This window comes from Engystomops pustulosus, chromosome 8, assembly GCF_040894005.1.
Source record: "Engystomops pustulosus chromosome 8, aEngPut4.maternal, whole genome shotgun sequence".
In the NCBI taxonomy this organism is placed as follows: Eukaryota; Metazoa; Chordata; class Amphibia; order Anura; family Leptodactylidae; genus Engystomops; species Engystomops pustulosus.
Genome location: NC_092418.1, coordinates 5,846,479 through 5,867,655, shown reverse-complemented (window position 1 = coordinate 5,867,655; position 21,177 = coordinate 5,846,479). Strand labels below are relative to the sequence as shown.

The 21,177-nt window shown below is 43.3% G+C and overlaps 1 protein-coding gene across 1 annotated transcript in view; it reads left to right on the top strand.

The window, feature by feature from the left end:
* The window catches only part of LOC140076279 (uncharacterized), a 42,722-nt gene extending 25,954 nt beyond the window's left edge, over positions 1-16,768 (top strand). The window contains exon 6 of the mRNA XM_072122831.1: positions 16,383-16,768. Coding sequence (XP_071978932.1) covers positions 16,383-16,465 — 83 coding nt within the window. The 3' untranslated portion in view covers positions 16,466-16,768. The remainder of the gene's footprint in view (positions 1-16,382) is intronic.
* The last annotated feature ends 4,409 nt before the right edge of the window (positions 16,769-21,177 follow it).

Sequence of the window (21,177 nt, the reverse complement as noted above, 5' to 3'; positions counted from 1 at the left end):
GATTATTCTGAAAATCTGCCAGATCCCTCTTGAATTTTCTACACTTTAGTTCTTGTATCTCCTTCTCCCATTTGTCCAAATCATTCTCTAAAGATTTGTTAAATGCTTCACAATCCTCTTTACTGATGGTTTGTTGAATTTTGACCTTAAGTAGGTCAATATCTTTTTCTATCTGCTCCAGCGACCGTCTGTCTACCCCAATCAGGAGTTCCAGGAGTGTTTTGGAACACTTAGTCAGAGTTTCTTCCCACTTAGTGGTGAAGGTCTGATCCTCAACTTCAAAACCAGGAAATACCTGTACCCGCAGGCCTCTCGGGATGATGTTTTTCTGTAAATAGTTTTCTAATGCAGCCTTATTCCACCACACTCTTGTACGTTTTCTCAAGAGAGCTTTAATTTTTTGCTTCAAAACCTTAGTATCATGGTTCTCGGTCTCCGTAGTTTCTTGTTCCCCAAAAATCGTCCCTATTTTAGTCACCCAACTTTTATCACGTTTTTTATAGTCCATGTGATCGGGGGCTACATCTGAAAAAATCAGATCAACATTAAATAACAGAACACAAAACCAAAAATACCCCTATACTCAGCCTCTCCAACAGTATACTAAAAATACCAAAAAGGACCAGAGCGGCAATAAACTTCAATATATAAAAATATGTAATAATCTTTATTGAAAGTGCATAATTACAGCATATATAACCGTCAAATGGGAAAAAAATTGTAAATACAGTATATAGGGGACACAAGTAGCCTTAGAGGATGCCCCCTGTCTATGGTGATGGTAAAACCTACTCTTCTCTAGATGTAGAGGATGCCCCCTGTCTATGGTGATGGTAGAACCTCCTCTCCTCTAGGTGTAGAGGATGCCCCCTGTCTATGGTGATGGTAAAACCTACTCTTCTCTAGATGTAGAGGATGCCCCCTGTCTATGGTGATGGTAGAACCTCCTCTCCTCTAGGTGTAGAGGATGCCCCCTGTCTATGGTGATGGTAGAACCTCCTCTCCTCTAGGTGTAGAGGATGCCCCCTGTCTATGGTGATGGTAGAACCACCTCTCCTCTAGGTGTAGAGGATGCCCTCTGTCTATGGTGATGGTAGAACCTCCTCTCCTCTAGGTGTAGAGGATGCCCCCTGTCTATGGTGATGGTAGAACCTCCTCTCCTCTAGGTGTAGAGGATGTCCCTGTCTATGGTGATGGTAGAACCTCCTCTCCTCTAGGTGTAGAGGATGCCCCCTGTCTATGGTGATGGTAGAACCACCTCTCCTCTAGGTGTAGAGGATCCCCCTGTCTATGGTGATGGTAGAACCTCCTCTCCTCTAGGTGTAGAGGATGCCTCCTGTCTATGGTGATGGGAGAACCTCCTCTCCTCTAGGTGTAGAGGATGCGCCTGTCTATGGTGATGGTAGATCCTCCTCTCCTCTAGGTGTAGAGGATGCCCCCTGTCTATGGTGATGGTAGAACCTCCTCTCCTCTAGGTGTAGAGGATGTCCCTGTCTATGGTGATGGTAGAACCTCCTCTCCTCTAGGTGTAGAGGATGCCCCCTGTCTATGGTGATGGTAGAACTTCCTCTCCTCTAGGTGTAGAGGATGCCCCCTGTCTATGGTGATGGTAGAACCTTCTCTCCTCTAGGTGTAGAGGATGCCCCCTGTCTATGGTGATTGTAGAATCTTCTCTCCTCTAGGTGTAGAGGATGCCCCCTGTCTATGGTGATGGTAGAACCTCCTCTCCTCTAGGTGTAGAGGATGCCCCCTGTCTATGGTGATGATAGAACCTCCTCTCCTCTAGGTGTAGAGGATGCCCCCTGTCTATGGTGATGGTAGAACCTCCTCTCCTCTAGGTGTAGAGGATGCCCCCTGTCTATGGTGATGGTAGAACCTCCTCTCCTCTAGGTGTAGAGGATGCCTCCTGTCTATGGTGATGGTAGAACTTCCTCTTCTCTAGGTGTAGAGGATGCCCTCTGTCTATGGTGATGGTAGAGCCTCCTCTCCTCTAGGTGTAGAGGATGCTCCCTGTCAATGGTGATGGTAGAATTTCCTCTTCTCTAGGTGTAGAGGATGCCCTCTGTCTATGGTGATGGTAGAGCCTCCTCTCCTCTAGGTGTAGAGGATGCTCCCTGTCAATGGTGATGGTAGAACTTCCTCTTCTCTAGGTGTAGAGGATGCCCCCTGTCTATGGTGATGGTAGAACTTCCTCTCCTCTAGGTGTAGAGGATGTTCCCTGTCTATGGTGATGGTAGAACCTCCTCTCCTCTAGGTGTAGAGCATGCCCCCTTGTCCTCGTTACAGGCCTAGGTATAAAAAGATCTTTGGAGAGATCCTTGTACTGCCCTTTCAGGTATTTGTACAGTGAGGTCTGCTCTCAGTCATCTTTTTTCTAAACATAATAATTTCAAGTTTTGTAATCTGTCAGTGTATTCTAATTCCCCCATTCCCCTAATAATCCTGGTTGCTCTCCTCTGCACCCGTTCCAGCTCTACTATATCCTTTTTATACACTGGTGCCCAAAACTGTACACAATATTCCATGTGTGGTCTGACCAGGGATTTGTATAAGGGCAAAACTATGTCTTTATCATGAGAATCTATTCCTCTCTTGATACATCCCATAATTTTATTTGCTTTAGCAGCAGCCGCCTGGCTCTGGTCACTAAAATTAAGTTTACCATCCACCAATACCCCCAAGTCCTTTTCAGCACCAGTTTTACCAAGTAATTGACCGTTTAGAACATAATTATACTTTTTGTTTCCATGGCCCAAGTGCATAACTTTACATTTATCTACATTAAACCTCATCAACAATTTCTCTGCCCACTCCTCAAGCTTCCACAAATCCCTCTGTAATGCTAAACTATCGGCCTCAGTATTTATTACTTTACACAGCTTAGTATCATCTGCAAATATTGAAACTTGACTGTGTAAACCCACTACAAGGTCATTAATAAAAATATTAAAAAGAAGCGGCCCCAATACTGACCCCTGTGGCACTCCACTGGTAACATCAACCCAATCTGAGAATGTGCCATTAATGACCACCCTCTATTTTCTATCACTAAGCCAATTACTTACCCAAATACACAGATTTTCTCCTACTCCCAGCAGTCTCATTTTATATACCAACCTTTTATGCGGCACGGTGTCAAATGCCTTTGAAAAGCCCATAAATATATATATTGATTCTTGTTCTGTAGCGCCATGCTTGATTCTTGTTCTCTATCACCATGCTTGACTCTTGTTCTGTAGTGCCATGCTTGATTCTTGTTATGTAGCGCCATGCTTGATTCTTGTTCTGTACCTCTATGCTTGAATCATGTCCTCTATCGCCATGATTGATTATTGTTCTGTAGCACCATGATTGATTCTTGTTCTGTAGCGCCATGATTGATTCTTGTTCTGTACCACCATGATTGATTCTTGTTCTGTAGCGCTATGCATAAATCTTGTTCTGTACCACCATGATTGATTCTTGTTCTATAGCGCCATGATTGATTCTTGTTTTCTATCTCTATGCTTGATTCTTGTTCTCTACCACCATGATTGATTCTTCTTTTGTAGCACCATGATTGATTCTTGTTCTTTAGCGCCATGCTTGATTCTTGTTCTATACCGCTATGCTTGAATCTTGTCCTCTATCGCCATTATTGATTATTGTTATGTATCTCCATGCTTGATTCTTGTTCTGTACCACCATGATTGATTCTTGTTCTGTAGCGCCATGCTTGATTCTTGTTCTGTACAACTAAGCTTGATTCTTGTTCTGTACCACTATGCATGATTCTTGTTCTGTACCACTATGCATGATTCTTGTTCTGTACCACTATGCATGATTCTTGTTCTGTACCACTATGCATGATTCTTGTTCTGTACCTCCATGATTGATTCTTGTTCTGTACCTCCATGATTGATTCTTGTTCTGTACCACTATGCATGATTCTTGTTCTGTACCACTATGATTGATTCTTGTTCTGTACCTCCATGATTGATTCTTGTTCTGTACCACTATGCATGATTCTTGTTCTGTACCACTATGCATGATTCTTGTTCTGTACCACTATGCATGATTCTTGTTCTGTACCACTATGATTGATTCTTGTTCTGTACCTCCATGATTGATTCTTGTTCTGTACCACTATGCATGATTCTTGTTCTGTACCACTATGCATGATTCTTGTTCTGTACCACTATGCATGATTCTTGTTCTGTACCACTATGATTGATTCTTGTTCTGTAGCGCCATGATTGATTCTTGTTCTGTACCTCCATGATTGATTTTTGTTCTGTAGCGCCATGCTTGATTCTTGTTCTGTACCACTATGCATGATTCTTGTTCTGTAGCGCCATCATTTTTTTTTTAAATTTAGCAATCAGTTTTATTAATCTTTTTTAAAACATAAACATTCCAATACAAGCTCGGAAAATACAAAATCACATAGTCAAGCATATCCCCCCCTCTCCTTCCCCCAAACATTACAAATGGAACCCCATGGTAGGTTATACAGACATATACCTAGTAAAATTCTGGCTGCAGCATGTGAATGGCAGCGAGCGACGGCATACGCATAGATCGGTGAAGGCCATGTTTTACACATTACCATGAACATACCGTAAAAATTCGGCCAGTCTAACAACCCACCGTTGTCCTTGTGCAAAATCCTAGTACTCCCTCCCCCCACCCTTTCCCTACCTCCCCTTTGGCAAGAGATAGAGGAAGAGAGGGGAAAAAAAAGGGGGAACCCATCCTATTTCCATTTAGTCCAGATCTCCAACCATTTCCCCCTGGATCCATATTTGTCAAAATAAATTTGTTCATATCTTCTAATCTTCTGTGTAAGAGCAAACCAATGATCCACCGTGGGAATCCTGCTACTCCCCCATTCTCAGAACTTTCACTGTTGTCATCAGTTTTAGTACCAATGCTCTCTCCTTTTGCTTCACTTTGTCACCGGTCCTAAACAATCCCATAACTGCCAGGTTAATCGAAGGGGTCAGGGCCATTTCTAGGATTATGTTTATCTGCAAATGTACTTCATCCCAAAAACCTTTGATTTTGGGGCATGCCCAAATTGTATGAAGGAAGTCCGCCTCCTCTATTCCACATTTGAAACATTTCGATGCACTCCTCACTTTCATCTTGTATAGCACATCTGGAGAATAATAAAATCTAAACAATATCTTAACTTGGATAACTCTGTGATTTTCTCTAATAGATCCTACCTTCACATTCCTATAGATCCCCTCGCACTCGTGTAGTGTTAACTGACCTACCGCATTTTCCCAGCATTCTTGTGACTTGTGTCTAACCCCTAAAAACATACCTTTTATCAGAAGTCTATACACCCCCGAGACCAAACCCTTTTTCTTTTCAGTGTTTTTAATAAAGTCTATGCATGGATGTGATTCTAATTTTATGCTTCTACGAAACCTTATTGCTTTAATTGCGTGTGCTAATTGTGCATATCTCAAAAAGTCCCCATTATTTAAACCCGCTTTAATTTTGAGTGTAGGGAAGCTTGCCACTACTCCATTCTCCAATATCTGGGAGAAGAGGCGGACCCCTCTCCTTTGCCAAAAAATGGGATCAGGGAGATTAATAAGTTCAGGGAAGAGGGGGTTGTGCCACAATGGTGTATCTTCTGTAATCCCATTCATGTGAATAATTTTCCTCATCAGATTCCAACCTTTTTGTATCACCTCTTTACTTGTATATACATCCTTATTGTTCTGCACTACCCCCCTTTCCAATACTTCATACACTGTAAGGGCTTTCCCGTCTTCCATACTCCCAGTTTTCAATGATTCATCCTGCTCCTTCCATCCTACTATCCGGGACATCTGAGCCGCTATGAAATAGCCCTGCAAAAAAGGTATCCCCAATCCCCCTTCTCCGGAGGGTCTATATAGATAACTAATTTTGATTCTGGCTCGCTTCCGCCCCCAAATTAATTCATTAAAAAGCGCTTCCATTGCTTTAAAAAAGGAATTGTCAATCCAGATCGGGCATGATGTCAAAAAGAACAAAATTTGTGGTAGCAGGACCATTTTTATAAGGGCAATTCTATCCCAAAAGGAGAGAGGAAGTCTATCCCAGGTGTGGACCCTACTCCTAACTGAGTTGATAAGAGGTTTCAAGTTTAATAGTTCAAAATCCTGCACTTTTGCTGAGATCAGAATCCCGAGATATTTCAATGAGTCCTGACTACTCATTTTGATTCCTAGCTCTAGATCTTCTATCTTATTCCCGTCCAGGGGCAGCAGACCTGATTTGCTCCAATTAATCTCCAAGCCCGAAAACCGGCCAAATTCTGTCACTGTATTTACTGCATTAGCTATTGACAGAGGCGAGTCTCGCAGGCACAACAAAATGTCGTCCGCGTATAGGCTCAGTTTGTCCTCCAGACCACCACTTCTTAAACCAGCATGGGCCCTTATTTTAATGGCCAAGGGCTCGATGAAAATGGCAAAGAGGAGGGGGGAGAGGGGGCAGCCCTGTCTCGTACCTCTGCCAAGGGGGAAACATTCCGACTCACTGCCGTCAATACCTATCCTAGCCCTTGGGGAGTTGTATAGACATTTTACCCGCTCCGACCCCAAATCTGTCCATTACTTCCCATAGAAACCCCCACTCGACCCTGTCAAAGGCTTTAACCGCATCCAGTGACAGGATCGAGCGAAGATCTCCCTCCCCCTTCTCTATAGAGACAAACAATCTATTCAGACAGTCACTCACATTCCCACCTGGGACAAACCCCCTCTGGTCCTCATGAATAATACTAGCGATTACCCTCTTAAGTCGTCTAGCCAACACCTTTGCTACGATTGTGGCATCGGTATTGATAAGTGAGATAGGTCTGAATGCTCCAGGGTCTAGCAAGTCCTTATCTTTTTTTGGGATAAGAATGATAGTAGCTTCGGACATAGAATCTGTGACTTTCCCCCTTTTGAAAATTTCTTGTATTGTGGTTAACATCATTGGAGCCAATACTACCTTATATCTCCTATATAAGCAAAAAGGAAGGCCGTCTGGGCCTGGAGCGGAATCAACACTACAAGAATCAATCGTCTCTTCCAGCTCCTCCAACGTGATCGGGGAGTTCAACATTTCTGCCTCCCTCCCAGACAGGCGCGGGAAGTTAATGTCTTGCAAATATCTTTTAATATCTTCCGATCGAACTTTATCCCCTGCAGCCTCATAAAGCTGCTGGTAGAAGAGTTTAAATTCTTTCTGTATCTCTTGTTGCTCTCTACATATTTGTCCTCTATGCCCTCTAATAGCTGAGATACTCCTATTCCAATGTTTGTTATTATTGATCATATTGGGGCAAATTTACTTACCCGGCCCATTCGCGATCCAGCGGCGCGTTCTCTGCTCTGGATTCGGGTCCGGCCGGGATTCATGAAGGCAGTTCCTCCGCCGTCCACCAGGTGGCGCTGCTGCGCTGAAAATCATCTCCACGCGCCGGAATGCACCACCTCGGACCAGGTGAAGGTAAGCGGTCCCCAAGCGACACTTTTTCGGTTTTTAAATGCGGCGGTTTTTCCGAATACGTCGGGTTTTCGTTCGGCCACGCCCCCCGATTTCCGTCGCGCGCATGCCGGCGCCGATGCGCCACAATCCGATCGCGTGCGACACAATCCCGGGGCAATTCAGGTACAATCGGCGCAAATCGGAAATATTCGGGTAACACGTCGGGAAAACGCGATTCGGGCCCTTAGTAAATGACCCCCATTGTCTAACAGTTTACCGGGTTACCCCTTTTCTGTGAAATTACGCTGTCCTGCGAAGAACAGTTTGTGTTGGGCTTTTTCTATTAGAAGATCTTCATATTTTTGCCTAGCGTTCTTATATGCTTGTGTTTTCGTACTGTCTCCGGGAGAACTTCTTTGATGTTTCATCTACCTGTTTTTTTAAGTCAGCCTCTTTCTTCCTAAAATCTTTCTTTTTAACATTAATAGCATGAGAAAGAGTAGACTTAATAAATAGTTTTAACATATCCCAGACTGCTAACGTGCTTGCAGTATTGATGTTTCTATCCCAAAAATCACTAATAATCATTTTTAGATCCAGGCTGGGTTCAAGGAGAGTTAGCCAGTGGGGGTTCAGTTTAAACTTTCGCCTACTAAATGATGGTTTCCCCAACGTGACTAATACTGGGGCATGGTCAGAAATCACAATAGGTTCATATGTCATTCTAGAGATGTTCCTCACTACCTGCGAGTTCTATTCTGGACAGAGTATTACAGGATTTATAATGGCAGGAGAAGGCCCTCTTTTCCCCATATTTTGCTCTCCATATATCCTGCAAACCCATGTCCTGACAAAAATTTCTCAATTTTATTCCCTCGTTAGGGTTTACTTTTGTTTCCCCCACAAGGTTAAGGTGGTCAAGCATGGAGTTAAAGACCATATTCAAGTCACCCATAATCAAAATTCTGGGCGAATTCTGGGCGAATTCCGAAAGAACCCTCAACGAGGAGGGGGGAGGCATGTACAAGAAGGCAAGAAGGTACTCTGTTTCGTTCAGAGTGCAGTGTAAAAATATAAACCTACCCTCACTATCCACTTTTTTATCAAATAATTTAAAATCTATACTACCATGGATCAAAACCGAAACTCCCTTGGAGTAATTACCCCCATATGCGTGAAATTCCCATGCAGCCCAACATTTTTTTATTCTACATCCTAAATCTGGAGTCAAGAGGGTCTCCAACAGTACTACCACTGCAGGCAGATGTTTATTTATTACATCAAATATTGCACATCTTCTTTTCCTATCACTCAAGCCTCTAATGTTCCAACACAGAACTCTTGTTACCTTCGCCATTCAGAGAAGAATAAACGAGAGAAAAAAAAAAAAAAAAACAGCTCCTCCCCCTCTCTTGCCAATAACCCCCTCCCACCTCCCCCCCTTACCCCAGCTTGATCCGCTTGTACCATCGTACAAGAGGGTCCCATTTCCTTACATCGCCCTCCTGACATCCGTTAAATTGTCTTTCTTAAGTGTATAGCGTTTATTAATATCCCTTTACAGCAGATAATCATCTTTCTTTACCCTGCTTGTATATTTGCCTCGTGCAGCCTATTTTTTACCATCTTGTAGCTAGCCCTCAATTTCTGTGTCTCCCTCGCGAAATCTGGGAAAATGGCCACTTTTTTACCATCCAACAGCATCTTTTGTTCTTTCTTTCTCGAATTCCTGATAATGTAATCCCTGTCTTGTGAATTGAGACATTTAACCAGAATTGTCCTAGGGGGCGCCCCGGGTATCGGTTTCTGAAAGGGGATTCTATGTGCTCTTTCCACTGCAAAATTAGAAGATAGCTCTTCGCTGCCGAATACCTTCAATAACCATTTCTGTATGTTAGTGGTCATATTTCCTTCAGAAGGCTCCTCTGGGTACCCAATTATTCTTATATTGGCCCTCCTTGACCGATTCTCAAGATCTAACAACTTTTCTTTTAACTGACCGTTTTCTTCCCTCAATTCCTTCATGCCTTTCTGGATTGTTTTGATGTCTTCCTCAGTTTTCCTAACACTCTTCTCCACCCCCTTAAACTTATCCCTCAGTGAATTCAAATCCTCCCTCATTATCGAGATGTCAGAGCTGATGCTACCAACCTCCTTTTTAAGCTCTGCGACAGATGTTTTAGTCTCTTGAACCGTGGCAAGAATCTGGGCCAGAATCTCCTCACTTGCGGGGTTGGAGTCTTCATTGGCTGAGGGGTTAGTCCCTGTGTTACTGGAGGTTGGGGGGTGGGAGCCCTCCTTACTAATTTGTCTTGTTTTCGTTGGGGATGCTTTCCACATTTTATCTAGCCCCCCTGACCTCCTTTCTGGCTTTTTTGGCGCCATGGCAGAGTGAGATGACCAATACCACTTATTCTAATACCATATGCTGGAGACCAGTAATTCAGCAAACCCGGGTGACTTCTACCACCTGGTACGTAATGTATGATAGAAAAACCTTAAAACGGAGTATTGTTAAGTTTTCCTTTGGACCAGAGCCAGCCAGAGGCTGTTAGTTGTACGTCAAAAGATGGATTTAGCTGGGTTAATGCCTCAAGGCTAAACGCTATAAGGGCAAATTATAACTTCCAGCTACGACCATCCGAGATTAACACACCCCTTTACTTAATCCCCGATTTGCTAGGTCTGCACTTCACTATAGCTTAGGAGGCGACGTCAGTATGCTGGGCCCTGAAATCCAAACCAGAGCCGTACCACGCTCCACTTAAAGAGCCAACCTCAACGGTTCTGGCAGATTTTACCACACAACAATTATAAGTACAAAACTTTAACCATAGAAAATATGGTTTGTTTTTGTGACCCCAGCTCAGTCCATATGTGTGTTTTCCTAATGTAGAGACCAAGGGACAAATGGCTTATGACAAAAACTCTTAACAAAGCGTTCCTTAAAGCAAAGGGTTAGTAAGTCGTGCTGTGTAGTCTGAGTCCAAAAAAAAAAAAGCGTCCCTGAAACAAAAGTTAGTACAGCGTGTAATATAGCATATATCCAGGTGGTAACAATGGCATTATAGCATAGTCTTGGAAGAAAGATTTGTTAATTTGTCACACAGCAGTTATGCAAACAGAACTTCGACCACAGCAAATGTTAACTGTGAGTCAGCAAGAGCCTAGTGCTGAGGCTGGAGGGCAAGCTGCTTGTATCAAAAGAAAAACTCTCAGCAAAGCGTTCCTTAGAACAAAGGGTTAGTAAATTATGCTGTGTAGCAGCGTTCCAGAAGCAAAGAGTTAGTGCAGCATATAATGTAGCATATATCCAGGCGGAAGAAATGGAGTTATAGCATAGTCTTGGGGGAAAATATATTAGCCAGATGTTAATACAATGATAGGCCCTGGCCTGGGAGGGTTAGTAAACTTGAAGATTATCTTGAGCGAAAGTTAAGTAGATAAGCGTCTTACCAAACTCTGGCAAAGTATGCATATGTCGCTAGCAAATAGTGAAAAAGCAGGGTGTTACCATTTCAGATGAGTGTTGAACACCTGGTGGATTAGCGGTTCAGTAGTAAACCTGGGTCTTGGAAAGTTTGAGTCGGTGCAAGCTCCTCAATGGTCCAGTCGAGCCGCAGCAAGGCACCCGCACGTAGGAAGTCCCTCCTGGGAGCAAAGCACACGTCCCAGCAGGCAGCCCAGGACACTCCTTTCCCCACTCCTTCACCGGTGTGTGAGGGGTTTTCGCCCCCCGTTCCACATCTGCGGCTTTTAGGGCAGCGGCTGATTTCAGTCTCCACTCCCAGCACCGCGCTGCTCGGCTTCCGGGACTCACGCGGAACAGTGGTGTGCGGCGGGGTCCTGTCCGGGGTCTCCGCTATTCGTGCCTGGGCAGCTGATGACGCTGGCGCGTCCGGCATTCAAAACTAGCTGAGCGGGAGCAACAGGTCAGCAGGAAACACTCGCATCAAATCGGCATCTCTGCGACACGGACATCGGGAGGCGGAGCGGCGTGCTCTCACGTCATCCCGTCACGCGATCCTCCCCCCCTGTAGCGCCATCATTGATTCTTGTTCTGTACCACCATGATTGATTCTTGTTCTGTACCTCCATGATTGATTTTTGTTCTGTAGCGCCATGATTGATTCTTGTTCTGTAAAACTATGCTTGATTCTTGTTCTGTACCACCATGATTGATTCTTGTTCTGTAGCGCCATGATTGATTCTTGTTCTGTAGCGCCATGATTGATTTTTGTTCTGTGGCACCATCCTTGATTCTTGTTCTGTAAAACTATGCTTGATTCTTGTTCTGTACCACCATCATTGATTCTTGTTCTCTATCGCCATGCTTGATTCTTGTTCTGTACCACCATCATTGATTCTTGTTCTGTAGCGCCATGCTTGATTCTTGTTCTGTACCACCATCATTGATTCTTGTTCTGTACCACCATCATTGATTCTTGTTCTGTAGCGCCATGCTTGATTCTTGTTCTGTACCACCATGATTGATTCTTGTTCTGTAGCCCCATGCTTGATTCTTGTTCTGTACCACCATCATTGATTCTTGTTCTGTACCACCATCATTGATTCTTGTTCTGTGGCATAAAGAATGGAACCCCGCACAGCAGTGTTGCTAATATAGTAAACGACACACTGAAACGAATCCAGTAAATAAAGCTAAGCTGTGTGCCAATGTTAGATCCATACAAAAACAAGAAATTTTATTCATGAAAAGATCACACCAGAGATACAAACAAATGATAAAAACATTTAAAATGTACCAAAGTACATACAAACAATCTTTTGTTGTTAATACCCTGATAAGTATTGCAACAATCCCCTCCTGTGGAAGTGGTGTCAACCGCAATAAGCCCAATGTCAATATAAACACAATGAAAAGTGCCTGTGCCTGTAAACAATTGCAAAAAAAGTGCAAATGCAATTACAACAAGGTAAGTATAAGTAAAGGAGAAAGGTAATCCTTACAATATAAATAAATAGCCACAGATCAAATCCTAAGTGATTACTAACATAAGGCAGAGTCCCTAGTATACATTACGGGTAGTCAGATCTTAAGCCCAGTGGCATGATGAAAGCCTCAAATATGCGGGTTGACACAAACATCAGGAGGGGGAAGGCTCCCCACGCGTTTCGTCTCTCAATAGAGACTTCCTCAGGGGTTAGAGAGGAAGTCTCTATTGAGAGACGAAACGCGTGGGGAGCCTTCCCCCTCCTGATGTTTGTGTCAACCCGCATATTTGAGGCTTTCATCATGCCACTGGGCTTAAGATCTGACTACCCGTAATGTATACTAGGGACTCTGCCTTATGTTAGTAATCACTTAGGATTTGATCTGTGGCTATTTATTTATATTGTAAGGATTACCTTTCTCCTTTACTTATACTTACCTTGTTGTAATTGCATTTGCACTTTTTTTGCAATTGTTTACAGGCACAGGCACTTTTCATTGTGTTTATATTGACATTGGGCTTATTGCGGTTGACACCACTTCCACAGGAGGGGATTGTTGCAATACTTATCAGGGTATTAACAACAAAAGATTGTTTGTATGTACTTTGGTACATTTTAAATGTTTTTATCATTTGTTTGTATCTCTGGTGTGATCTTTTCATGAATAAAATTTCTTGTTTTTGTATGGATCTAACATTGGCACACAGCTTAGCTTTATTTACTTGATTCTTGTTCTGTAGCGCCATGCTTGATTCTTGTTCTGTACCACCATCATTGATTCTTGTTCTGTAGCGCCATCATTGATTCTTGTTCTGTAGCACCATCATTGATTCTTGTTCTCTATCGCCATGCTTGATTCTTGTTCTGTAGCGCCATCATTGACTCTTGTTCTGTACCACCGTGATTGATTCTTGTTCTGTAGCACCATGATTGATTCTTGTTCTGTAGCGCCATCATTGATTCTTGTTCTGTACCACCATCATTGATTCTTGCTCTCTATCGCCATGCTTGATTCCTGTTCTTCAGCTCCATGATTGGTTCTTGTTCTGTACCACTATGCTGGATTCATTTTCTGTCCAGCAATTCTTTATAAGTCAACAGAATAAAATAATTTAATAAATAAAAATGCTGCTGCTTCAACCAGCTATCAGCTGCTATACAGTCTTAGTTCAATGGTACAGCAGAGATACCTGGAGCTTGTAATATATCTGGTGTTTGCTGGATAATAGACAGTAGGAGGATACAGGACGGGTTAGTAAAGAGAGACTTGAATTTTCATGCATTTAGGATGTGCCTAAAGTTATGACAACTTTTGAAACTTTAGAGTTTTTTAATCAGGTCTGATAGTCCAGGGAAGGGGATTCAAGAGAATTGGTGCAGCTTGTAAAATGGCCTGGAGGCTTGAAATAAGGAAGAGATTGATCTGAGATCACTGGTGGATACAAATTCATACAAAAAATATTCAGTGAAACCGCTATCATAGACATAGTAATGCTTCAAGATGTTGCTTGGAGGTTCCATTGGCTGTATAGGAAAGGACTTGCTCGTACATGACCTCCTCTTTGTCTAAAACCAAGAGGGATAGCATGCAGAAAAAGCCCCAAACCTACAGGGGACACATAGTACGAGCCAATGCCTGAATCTGGTAAGAAATAACTATCTTGGTCAAACACAATAAAACACATTGGAGCTCATTTACTAAGGGTGGTGCTGCTCACTTTCGTTTTTTTTCAGGGATTACAGCAATGTATAACTGCAGCAGCATACTTGTCAGAATATTATACTGCACTGTATAACTGTAGCATACTTGTCTGAATATTATACTGCAATGTATAACTGCAGCAGCATACTTGTCAGAATATTATACTGCACTGTATAACTGTAGCATACTTGTCTGAATATTATACTGCAATGTATAACTGCAGCAGCATACTTGTCAGAATATCATACTGCAATGTATAACTGCAGCAGCATACTTGTCAGAATATTATACTGCAATGTATAACTGCAGCAGCATACTTGTCAGAATATCATACTGCAATGTATAACTGCAGCAGCATACTTGTCAGAATATTATACTGCAATGTATAACTGCAGCAGCATACTTGTCAGAATATTAAAGTGCAATGTATAACTGCAGCAGCATACTTGTCAGAATATTATACTGCAATATGTAACTGCAGCAGCATACTTGTCAGAATATTATACTGCAATGTGTAACTGCAGCAGCATACTTGTCAGAATATTATACTGCAATGTATAACTGCAGCAGCATACTTGTCTGAATATTACACTGCAATGTATAACTGCAGCAGCATACTTGTCAGAATATTATACTGCAATGTATAACTGCAGCAGCATACTTGTCTGAATATTACACTGCAATGTATAACTGCAGCAGCATACTTGTCAGAATATTATACTGCAATGTATAACTGCAGCATACTTGTCAGAATATTATACTGCAATGTATAACTGCAGCATACTTGTCAGAATATTATACTGCAATGTATAACTGCAGCATACTTGTCAGAATATTAAAGTGCAATATGTAACTGCAGCAGCATACTTGTCAGAATATTATACTGCAATGTATAACTGCAGCAGCATACTTGTTAGAATATTATACTGCAATGTGTAACTGCAGCAGCATACTTGTCAGAATATTATACTGCAATGTATAACTGCAGCAGCATACATGTCAGAATATTACACTGCAATGTGTAACTGCAGCAGCATACTTGTCAGAATATTATACTGCAATGTATAACTGTAGCATACTTGTCTGAATATTACACTGCAATGTATAACTGCAGCAGCATACTTGTCAGAATATTATACTGCAATGAATAACTGCAGCACACTTGTCTGAATATTAAAGTGCAATGTATAACTGCAGCAGCATACTTGTCAGAATATTATACTGCAATGTATAACTGCAGCATACTTGTCAGAATATTAATGTGCAATATATAACTGCAGCAGCATACTTGTCAGAATATTATACTGCAATGTGTAACTGCAGCAGCATACTTGTCAGAATATTATACTGCAGTGTGTAACTGCAGCAGCATACTTGTCAGAATATTACACTGCAATGTGTAACTGCAGCAGCATACTTGTCAGAATATTATACTGCAATGTATAACTGCAGCAAACTTGTCAGAATATTATACTGCAATGTATAACTGCAGCAAACTTGTCAGAATATTATACTGCAATGTATAACTGCAGCATACTTGTCAGAATATTATACTGCAATGTATAACTGCAGCATACTTATCAGAATATTATACTGCAATGTATAACTGTAGCATACTTGTCTGAATATTACACTGCAATGTATAACTGCAGCAGCATACTTGTCAGAATATTATACTGCAATGAATAACTGCAGCACACTTGTCTGAATATTAAAGTGCAATGTATAACTGCAGCAGCATACTTGTCAGAATATTATACTGCAATGTATAACTGCAGCATACTTGTCAGAATATTAATGTGCAATATATAACTGCAGCAGCATACTTGTCAGAATATTATACTGCAATGTGTAACTGCAGCAGCATACTTGTCAGAATATTATACTGCAGTGTGTAACTGCAGCAGCATACTTGTCAGAATATTACACTGCAATGTGTAACTGCAGCAGCATACTTGTCAGAATATTATACTGCAATGTATAACTGCAGCAAACTTGTCAGAATATTATACTGCAATGTATAACTGCAGCAAACTTGTCAGAATATTATACTGCAATGTATAACTGCAGCATACTTGTCAGAATATTATACTGCAATGTATAACTGCAGCAGCAAACTTGTCAAAATATCATACTGCAATGTATAACTGCAGCATCATACTTATCAGAATATCATACTGCAATGTATAACTACAGCAAACATTGTACTTTTCAGAATATTATGCTATTCAAACAATCAATGAACTTCAATTTACTTCCCCAGATGGAAGCTCCAATCAGCCGGGTCCAGAACTGACGACTCTTATTCTTCTAACATTGAGTTTTCTGGTTGTTCATTTTATTTAGGTTATTTTTGGTCCAAACTCTTGTTCCTTCTATTTCTTTTAACAGTAGGTCACGATATGGGAGGATAGACGACAGGGTTATTTCCTAATGCTGGCAATGTGGTTGTGTTGGTGGGAGAGGATTGTGAGGGGTGGAGCTGCCCCAGTGGTTAATAGAACATAGTATGTATGTAATGGTGCTTGTATGTGCGATGTAGGTGTGTGTATGTGCAATGTAGGTGTGTAGCGATGTAGGTGTATGTGCGATGTAGGTGTGTGGCTATGCATGGTGTGTGTATCTTCGATGTAGGTGTGTGTCGATGTAGGTGTGTGGCGATGTAGGTGTGTGGTGATGTAGGTGTGTGGTGATGTAGGTGTATGTGCGATGTAGGTGTGTGGCGATGTAGGTGTGTAGTGATGTAGGTGTGTGGCAATGTAGGTGTGTGGTGATGTAGGTGTGTGGTGATGTAGGTGTATGGCGATGTAGGTGTGTGGTGATGTAGGTGTGTGGTGATGTAGGTGTGTGACTATGCATGGTGTGTGTATCTTCGATGTAGGTGTGTGGCGATGTAGGTGTGTGGCGATGTAGGTGTGTGGTGATGTAGGTGTGTGGTGATGTAGGTGTATGTGCGATGTAGGTGTGTGGCGATGTAGGTGTGTAGTGATGTAGGTGTGTGGCAATGTAGGTGTGTGGTGATGTAGGTGTGTGGTGATGTAGGTGTATGGCGATGTAGGTGTGTGGTGATGTAGGTGTGTGGTGATGTAGGTGTATGGTGATGCAGGTGTATGTGCGATGTAGGTGTGTGGCGATGTAGGTGTGTGGTGATGTAGGTGTGTGGCAATGTAGGTGTGTAGCGATGTAGGTGTGTAGCGATGTAGGTGTGTGGTTATGCATGGTGTGTGTATGTGCGATCTAGGTGTGTGGTGATGTAGGTGTATGGCGATGTAGGTGTGTGGTGATGTAGGTGTGTGGTGATGTAGGTGTGTGGTTATGCATGGTGTGTGTATGTGCGATCTAGGTGTGTGGTGATGTAGGTGTATGGCGATGTAGGTGTGTGGTGATGTAGGTGTGTGGTGATGTAGGTGTGTGGCGATGTAGGTGTGTGGTGATGTAGGTGTGTGGTGATGTAGGTGTGTGGTGATGTAGGTGTATGGTGATGTAGGTGTATGTGCGATGTAGGTGTGTGGTGATGTAGGTGTGTGGTGATGTAGGTGTGTGGCGATGTAGGTGTGTAGCGATGTAGGTGTGTAGCGATGTAGGTGTGTGGTTATGCATGGTGTGTGTATGTGCGATCTAGGTGTGTGGTGATGTAGGTGTATGGCGATGTAGGTGTGTGGTGATGTAGGTGTGTGGTGATGTAGGTGTGTGGCGATGTAGGTGTGTGGCGATGTAGGTGTGTGGTGATGTAGGTGTGTGGTGATGTAGGTGTATGGTGATGTAGGTGTATGTGCTTTGTAGGTGTGTGGCGATGTAGGTGTGTGGCGATGTAGGTGTGTAGCGATGTAGGTGTGTAGCGATGTAGGTGTGTGGCTATGCATGGTGTATATTATTGTACACTTGGTATATATCTATGTTTGAGCATATGATATTTATGTGGGATTGGATGTATCTTTGTCTGTATGATGTGTTTACATTCAGCTCATACAATTATGTATAATGACTTATATGTATGTGGATAACAAGGATTAATATAAACGGTAACTGCCGCATGTTATGTGAGTTCATCTTGTATTGTTTGGGAGTGCGTGCGTTTGTATTGTACGTCTGTGAGATGACATGATGTGTGGTAGACCCTGGATGGCACATCACTCCATTACTCCTATAGTAGACTCTGGTTGGCACACCCCTCCAATACTCCTGCGGTAGACCCTGGATGGCACATCACTCCATTACTCCAATGATTGACCTGTGTTGACACCTTGCTCCAATACTCGTAAGGTAGAAATATAGGTGTGTGGTGATGTAGGTGTGTGGCGATGTAGGTGTGTAGTAATATAGGTGTGTAGCGATGTAGGTGTGTGGTGATGTAGGTGTGTGGCGATGTAGGTGTGTGGTGATGTAGGTGTGTGGTGATGTAGGTGTGTGGCGATGTAGGTGTGTAGTGATATAGGTGTGTAGCGATGTAGGTGTGTGGTGATGTAGGTGTGTGGCGATGTAGGTGTGTGGTGGTGTAGGTGTGTGGTGATGTAGGTGTGTAGCGATGTAGGTGTGTAGTGATATAGGTGTGTAGCGATGTAGGTGTGTGGTGATGTAGGTGTGTGGCGATGTAGGTGTGTGGTGATGTAGGTGTGTGGTGATGTAGGTGTGTGGCGATGTAGGTGTGTGGTGATATAGGTGTGTAGTGATGTAGGTGTGTGGTGATGTAGGTGTGTGGCGATGTAGGTGTGTGGTGATGTAGGTGTGTGGTGATGTAGGTGTGTAGCGATGTAGGTGTGTAGTGATATAGGTGTGTAGCGATGTAGGTGTGTGGTGATATAGGTGTGTAGCGATGTAGGTGTGTAGCGATGTAGGTGTGTGGTGATGTAGGTGTGTGGCGATGTAGGTGTGTCGTGATGTAGGTGTGTGGTGATGTAGGTGTGTGGTGATGTAGGTGTATGTGCGATGTAGGTGTGTGGCGATGTAGGTGTGTAGTGATGTAGGTGTATGTGCGATGTAGGTGTGTGGTGATATAGGTGTGTAGCGATGTAGGTGTGTAGCGATGTAGGTGTGTAGCGATGTAGGTGTGTGGCGATGTAGGTGTGTGGTGATGTAGGTGTGTGGTGATGTAGGTGTATGTGCGATGTAGGTGTGTGGTGATATAGGTGTGTAGCGATGTAGGTGTGTAGCGATGTAGGTGTGTGGCGATGTAGGTGTGTGGTGATGTAGGTGTGTGGTTATGTAGGTGTGTGGCGATGTAGGTGTGTAGTGATGTCGTTGTGTGGTTATGTAGGTGTGTGGTGATGTAGGTGTGTGGCGATGTAGGTGTGTGGCGATGTAGGTGTGTAGCGATGTAGGTGTGTGGCGATGTAGGTGTGTGGCGATGTAGGTGTGTGGTGATGTAGGTGTGTGGTGATATAGGTGTGTGGCGATGTAGGTGTGTAGTGATGTCGTTGTGTGGTTATGTAGGTGTGTGGTGATGTAGGTGTGTGGTGATGTAGGTGTGTGGCGATGTAGGTGTGTGGCGATGTAGGTGTGTGTCGATGTAGGTGTGTAGCGATGTATGTGTGTAGCGATGTAGGTGTGTAGCGATGTAGGTGTGTAGCGATGTAGGTGTGTAGCGATGTAGGTGTGTGGTGATGTAGGTGTGTGGTGATGTAGGTGTGTGGTGATGTAGGTGTGTGGCGATGTAGGTGTGTGGTGATGTAGGTGTGTGGTGATGTAGGTGTTTGGCGATGTAGGTGTGTGGCGATGTAGGTGTGTGGCGATGTAGGTGTGTGGCGATGTAGGTGTCTGGTGATGTAGGTGTGTGGCGATGTAGGTGTGTAGCGATGTAGGTGTGTAGCGATGTAGGTGTGTAGCGATGTAGGTGTGTAGCGATGTAGGTGTGTAGCGATGTAGGTGTGTAGCGATGTAGGTGTGTAGCGATGTAGGTGTGTGGTGATGTAGGTGTGTGGTGATGTAGGTGTGTGGTGATGTAGGTGTTTGGCGATGTAGGTGTTTGGCGATGTAGGTGTGTGGCGATGTAGGTGTGTGGTGATGTAGGTGTGTGGTGATGTAGGTGTTTGGCGATGTAGGTGTGTGGTGATGTAGGTGTTTGGCGATGTAGGTGTTTGGCGATGTAGGTGTGTGGCGATGTAGGTGTGTGGCGATGTAGGTGTGTGGTGATGTAGGTGTTTGGCGATGTAGGTGTGTGGTGATGTAGGTGTGTGGCGATGTAGGTGTGTGGCGATGTAGGTGTGTGGCGATGTAGGTGTGTGGCGATATAGGTGTGTGGCGATGTAGGTGTGTAGCGATGTAGGTGTGTAGCGATGTAGGTGTGTAGCGATGTAGGTGTGTAGCGATGTAGGTGTGTAGCGATGTAGGTGTGTGGTTATGCATGGTGTGTGTATGTGCGATCTAGGTGTGTGGTGATGTAGGTGTATGGCGATGTAGGTGTGTGGTGATGTAGGTGTGTGGTGATGTAGGTGTGTGGTTATGCATGGTGTGTGTATGTGTGATCTAGGTGTGTGGTGATGTAGGTGTATGGCGATGTAGGTGTGTGTCGATGTAGGTGTGTAGCGATGTATGTGTGTAGCGATGTAGGTGTGTAGCGATGTAGGTGTGTAGCAATGTAGGTGTGTAGCAATGTAGGTGTGTAGCGATGTAGGTGTGTGGTGATGTAGGTGTGTGGTGATATAGGTGTGTGGCGATGTAGGTGTGTGGTGATGTAGGTGTGTGGCGATGTAGGTGTGTGGCGATGTAGGTGTGTGGCGATGTAGGTGTGTAGCGATGTAGGTGTGTAGCGATGTAGGTGTGTAGCGATGTAGGTGTGTGGCGATGTAGGTGTGTGGTGATGTAGGTGTGTGGTGATGTAGGTGTGTGGCGATGTAGGTGTGTGGCGATGTAGGTGTGTGGTGATATAGGTGTGTGGCGATGTAGGTGTGTAGCGATGTAAATGTGTAGCGATGTAGGTGTGTGGCTATGCATGGTGTATATTATTGTACACTTGGTATATATCTATGTTTGAGCATATGATATTTATGTGGGATTGGATGTATCTTTGTCTGTATGATTGTCTGTGTTTACATTCAGCTCATACAATTATGTATAATGAT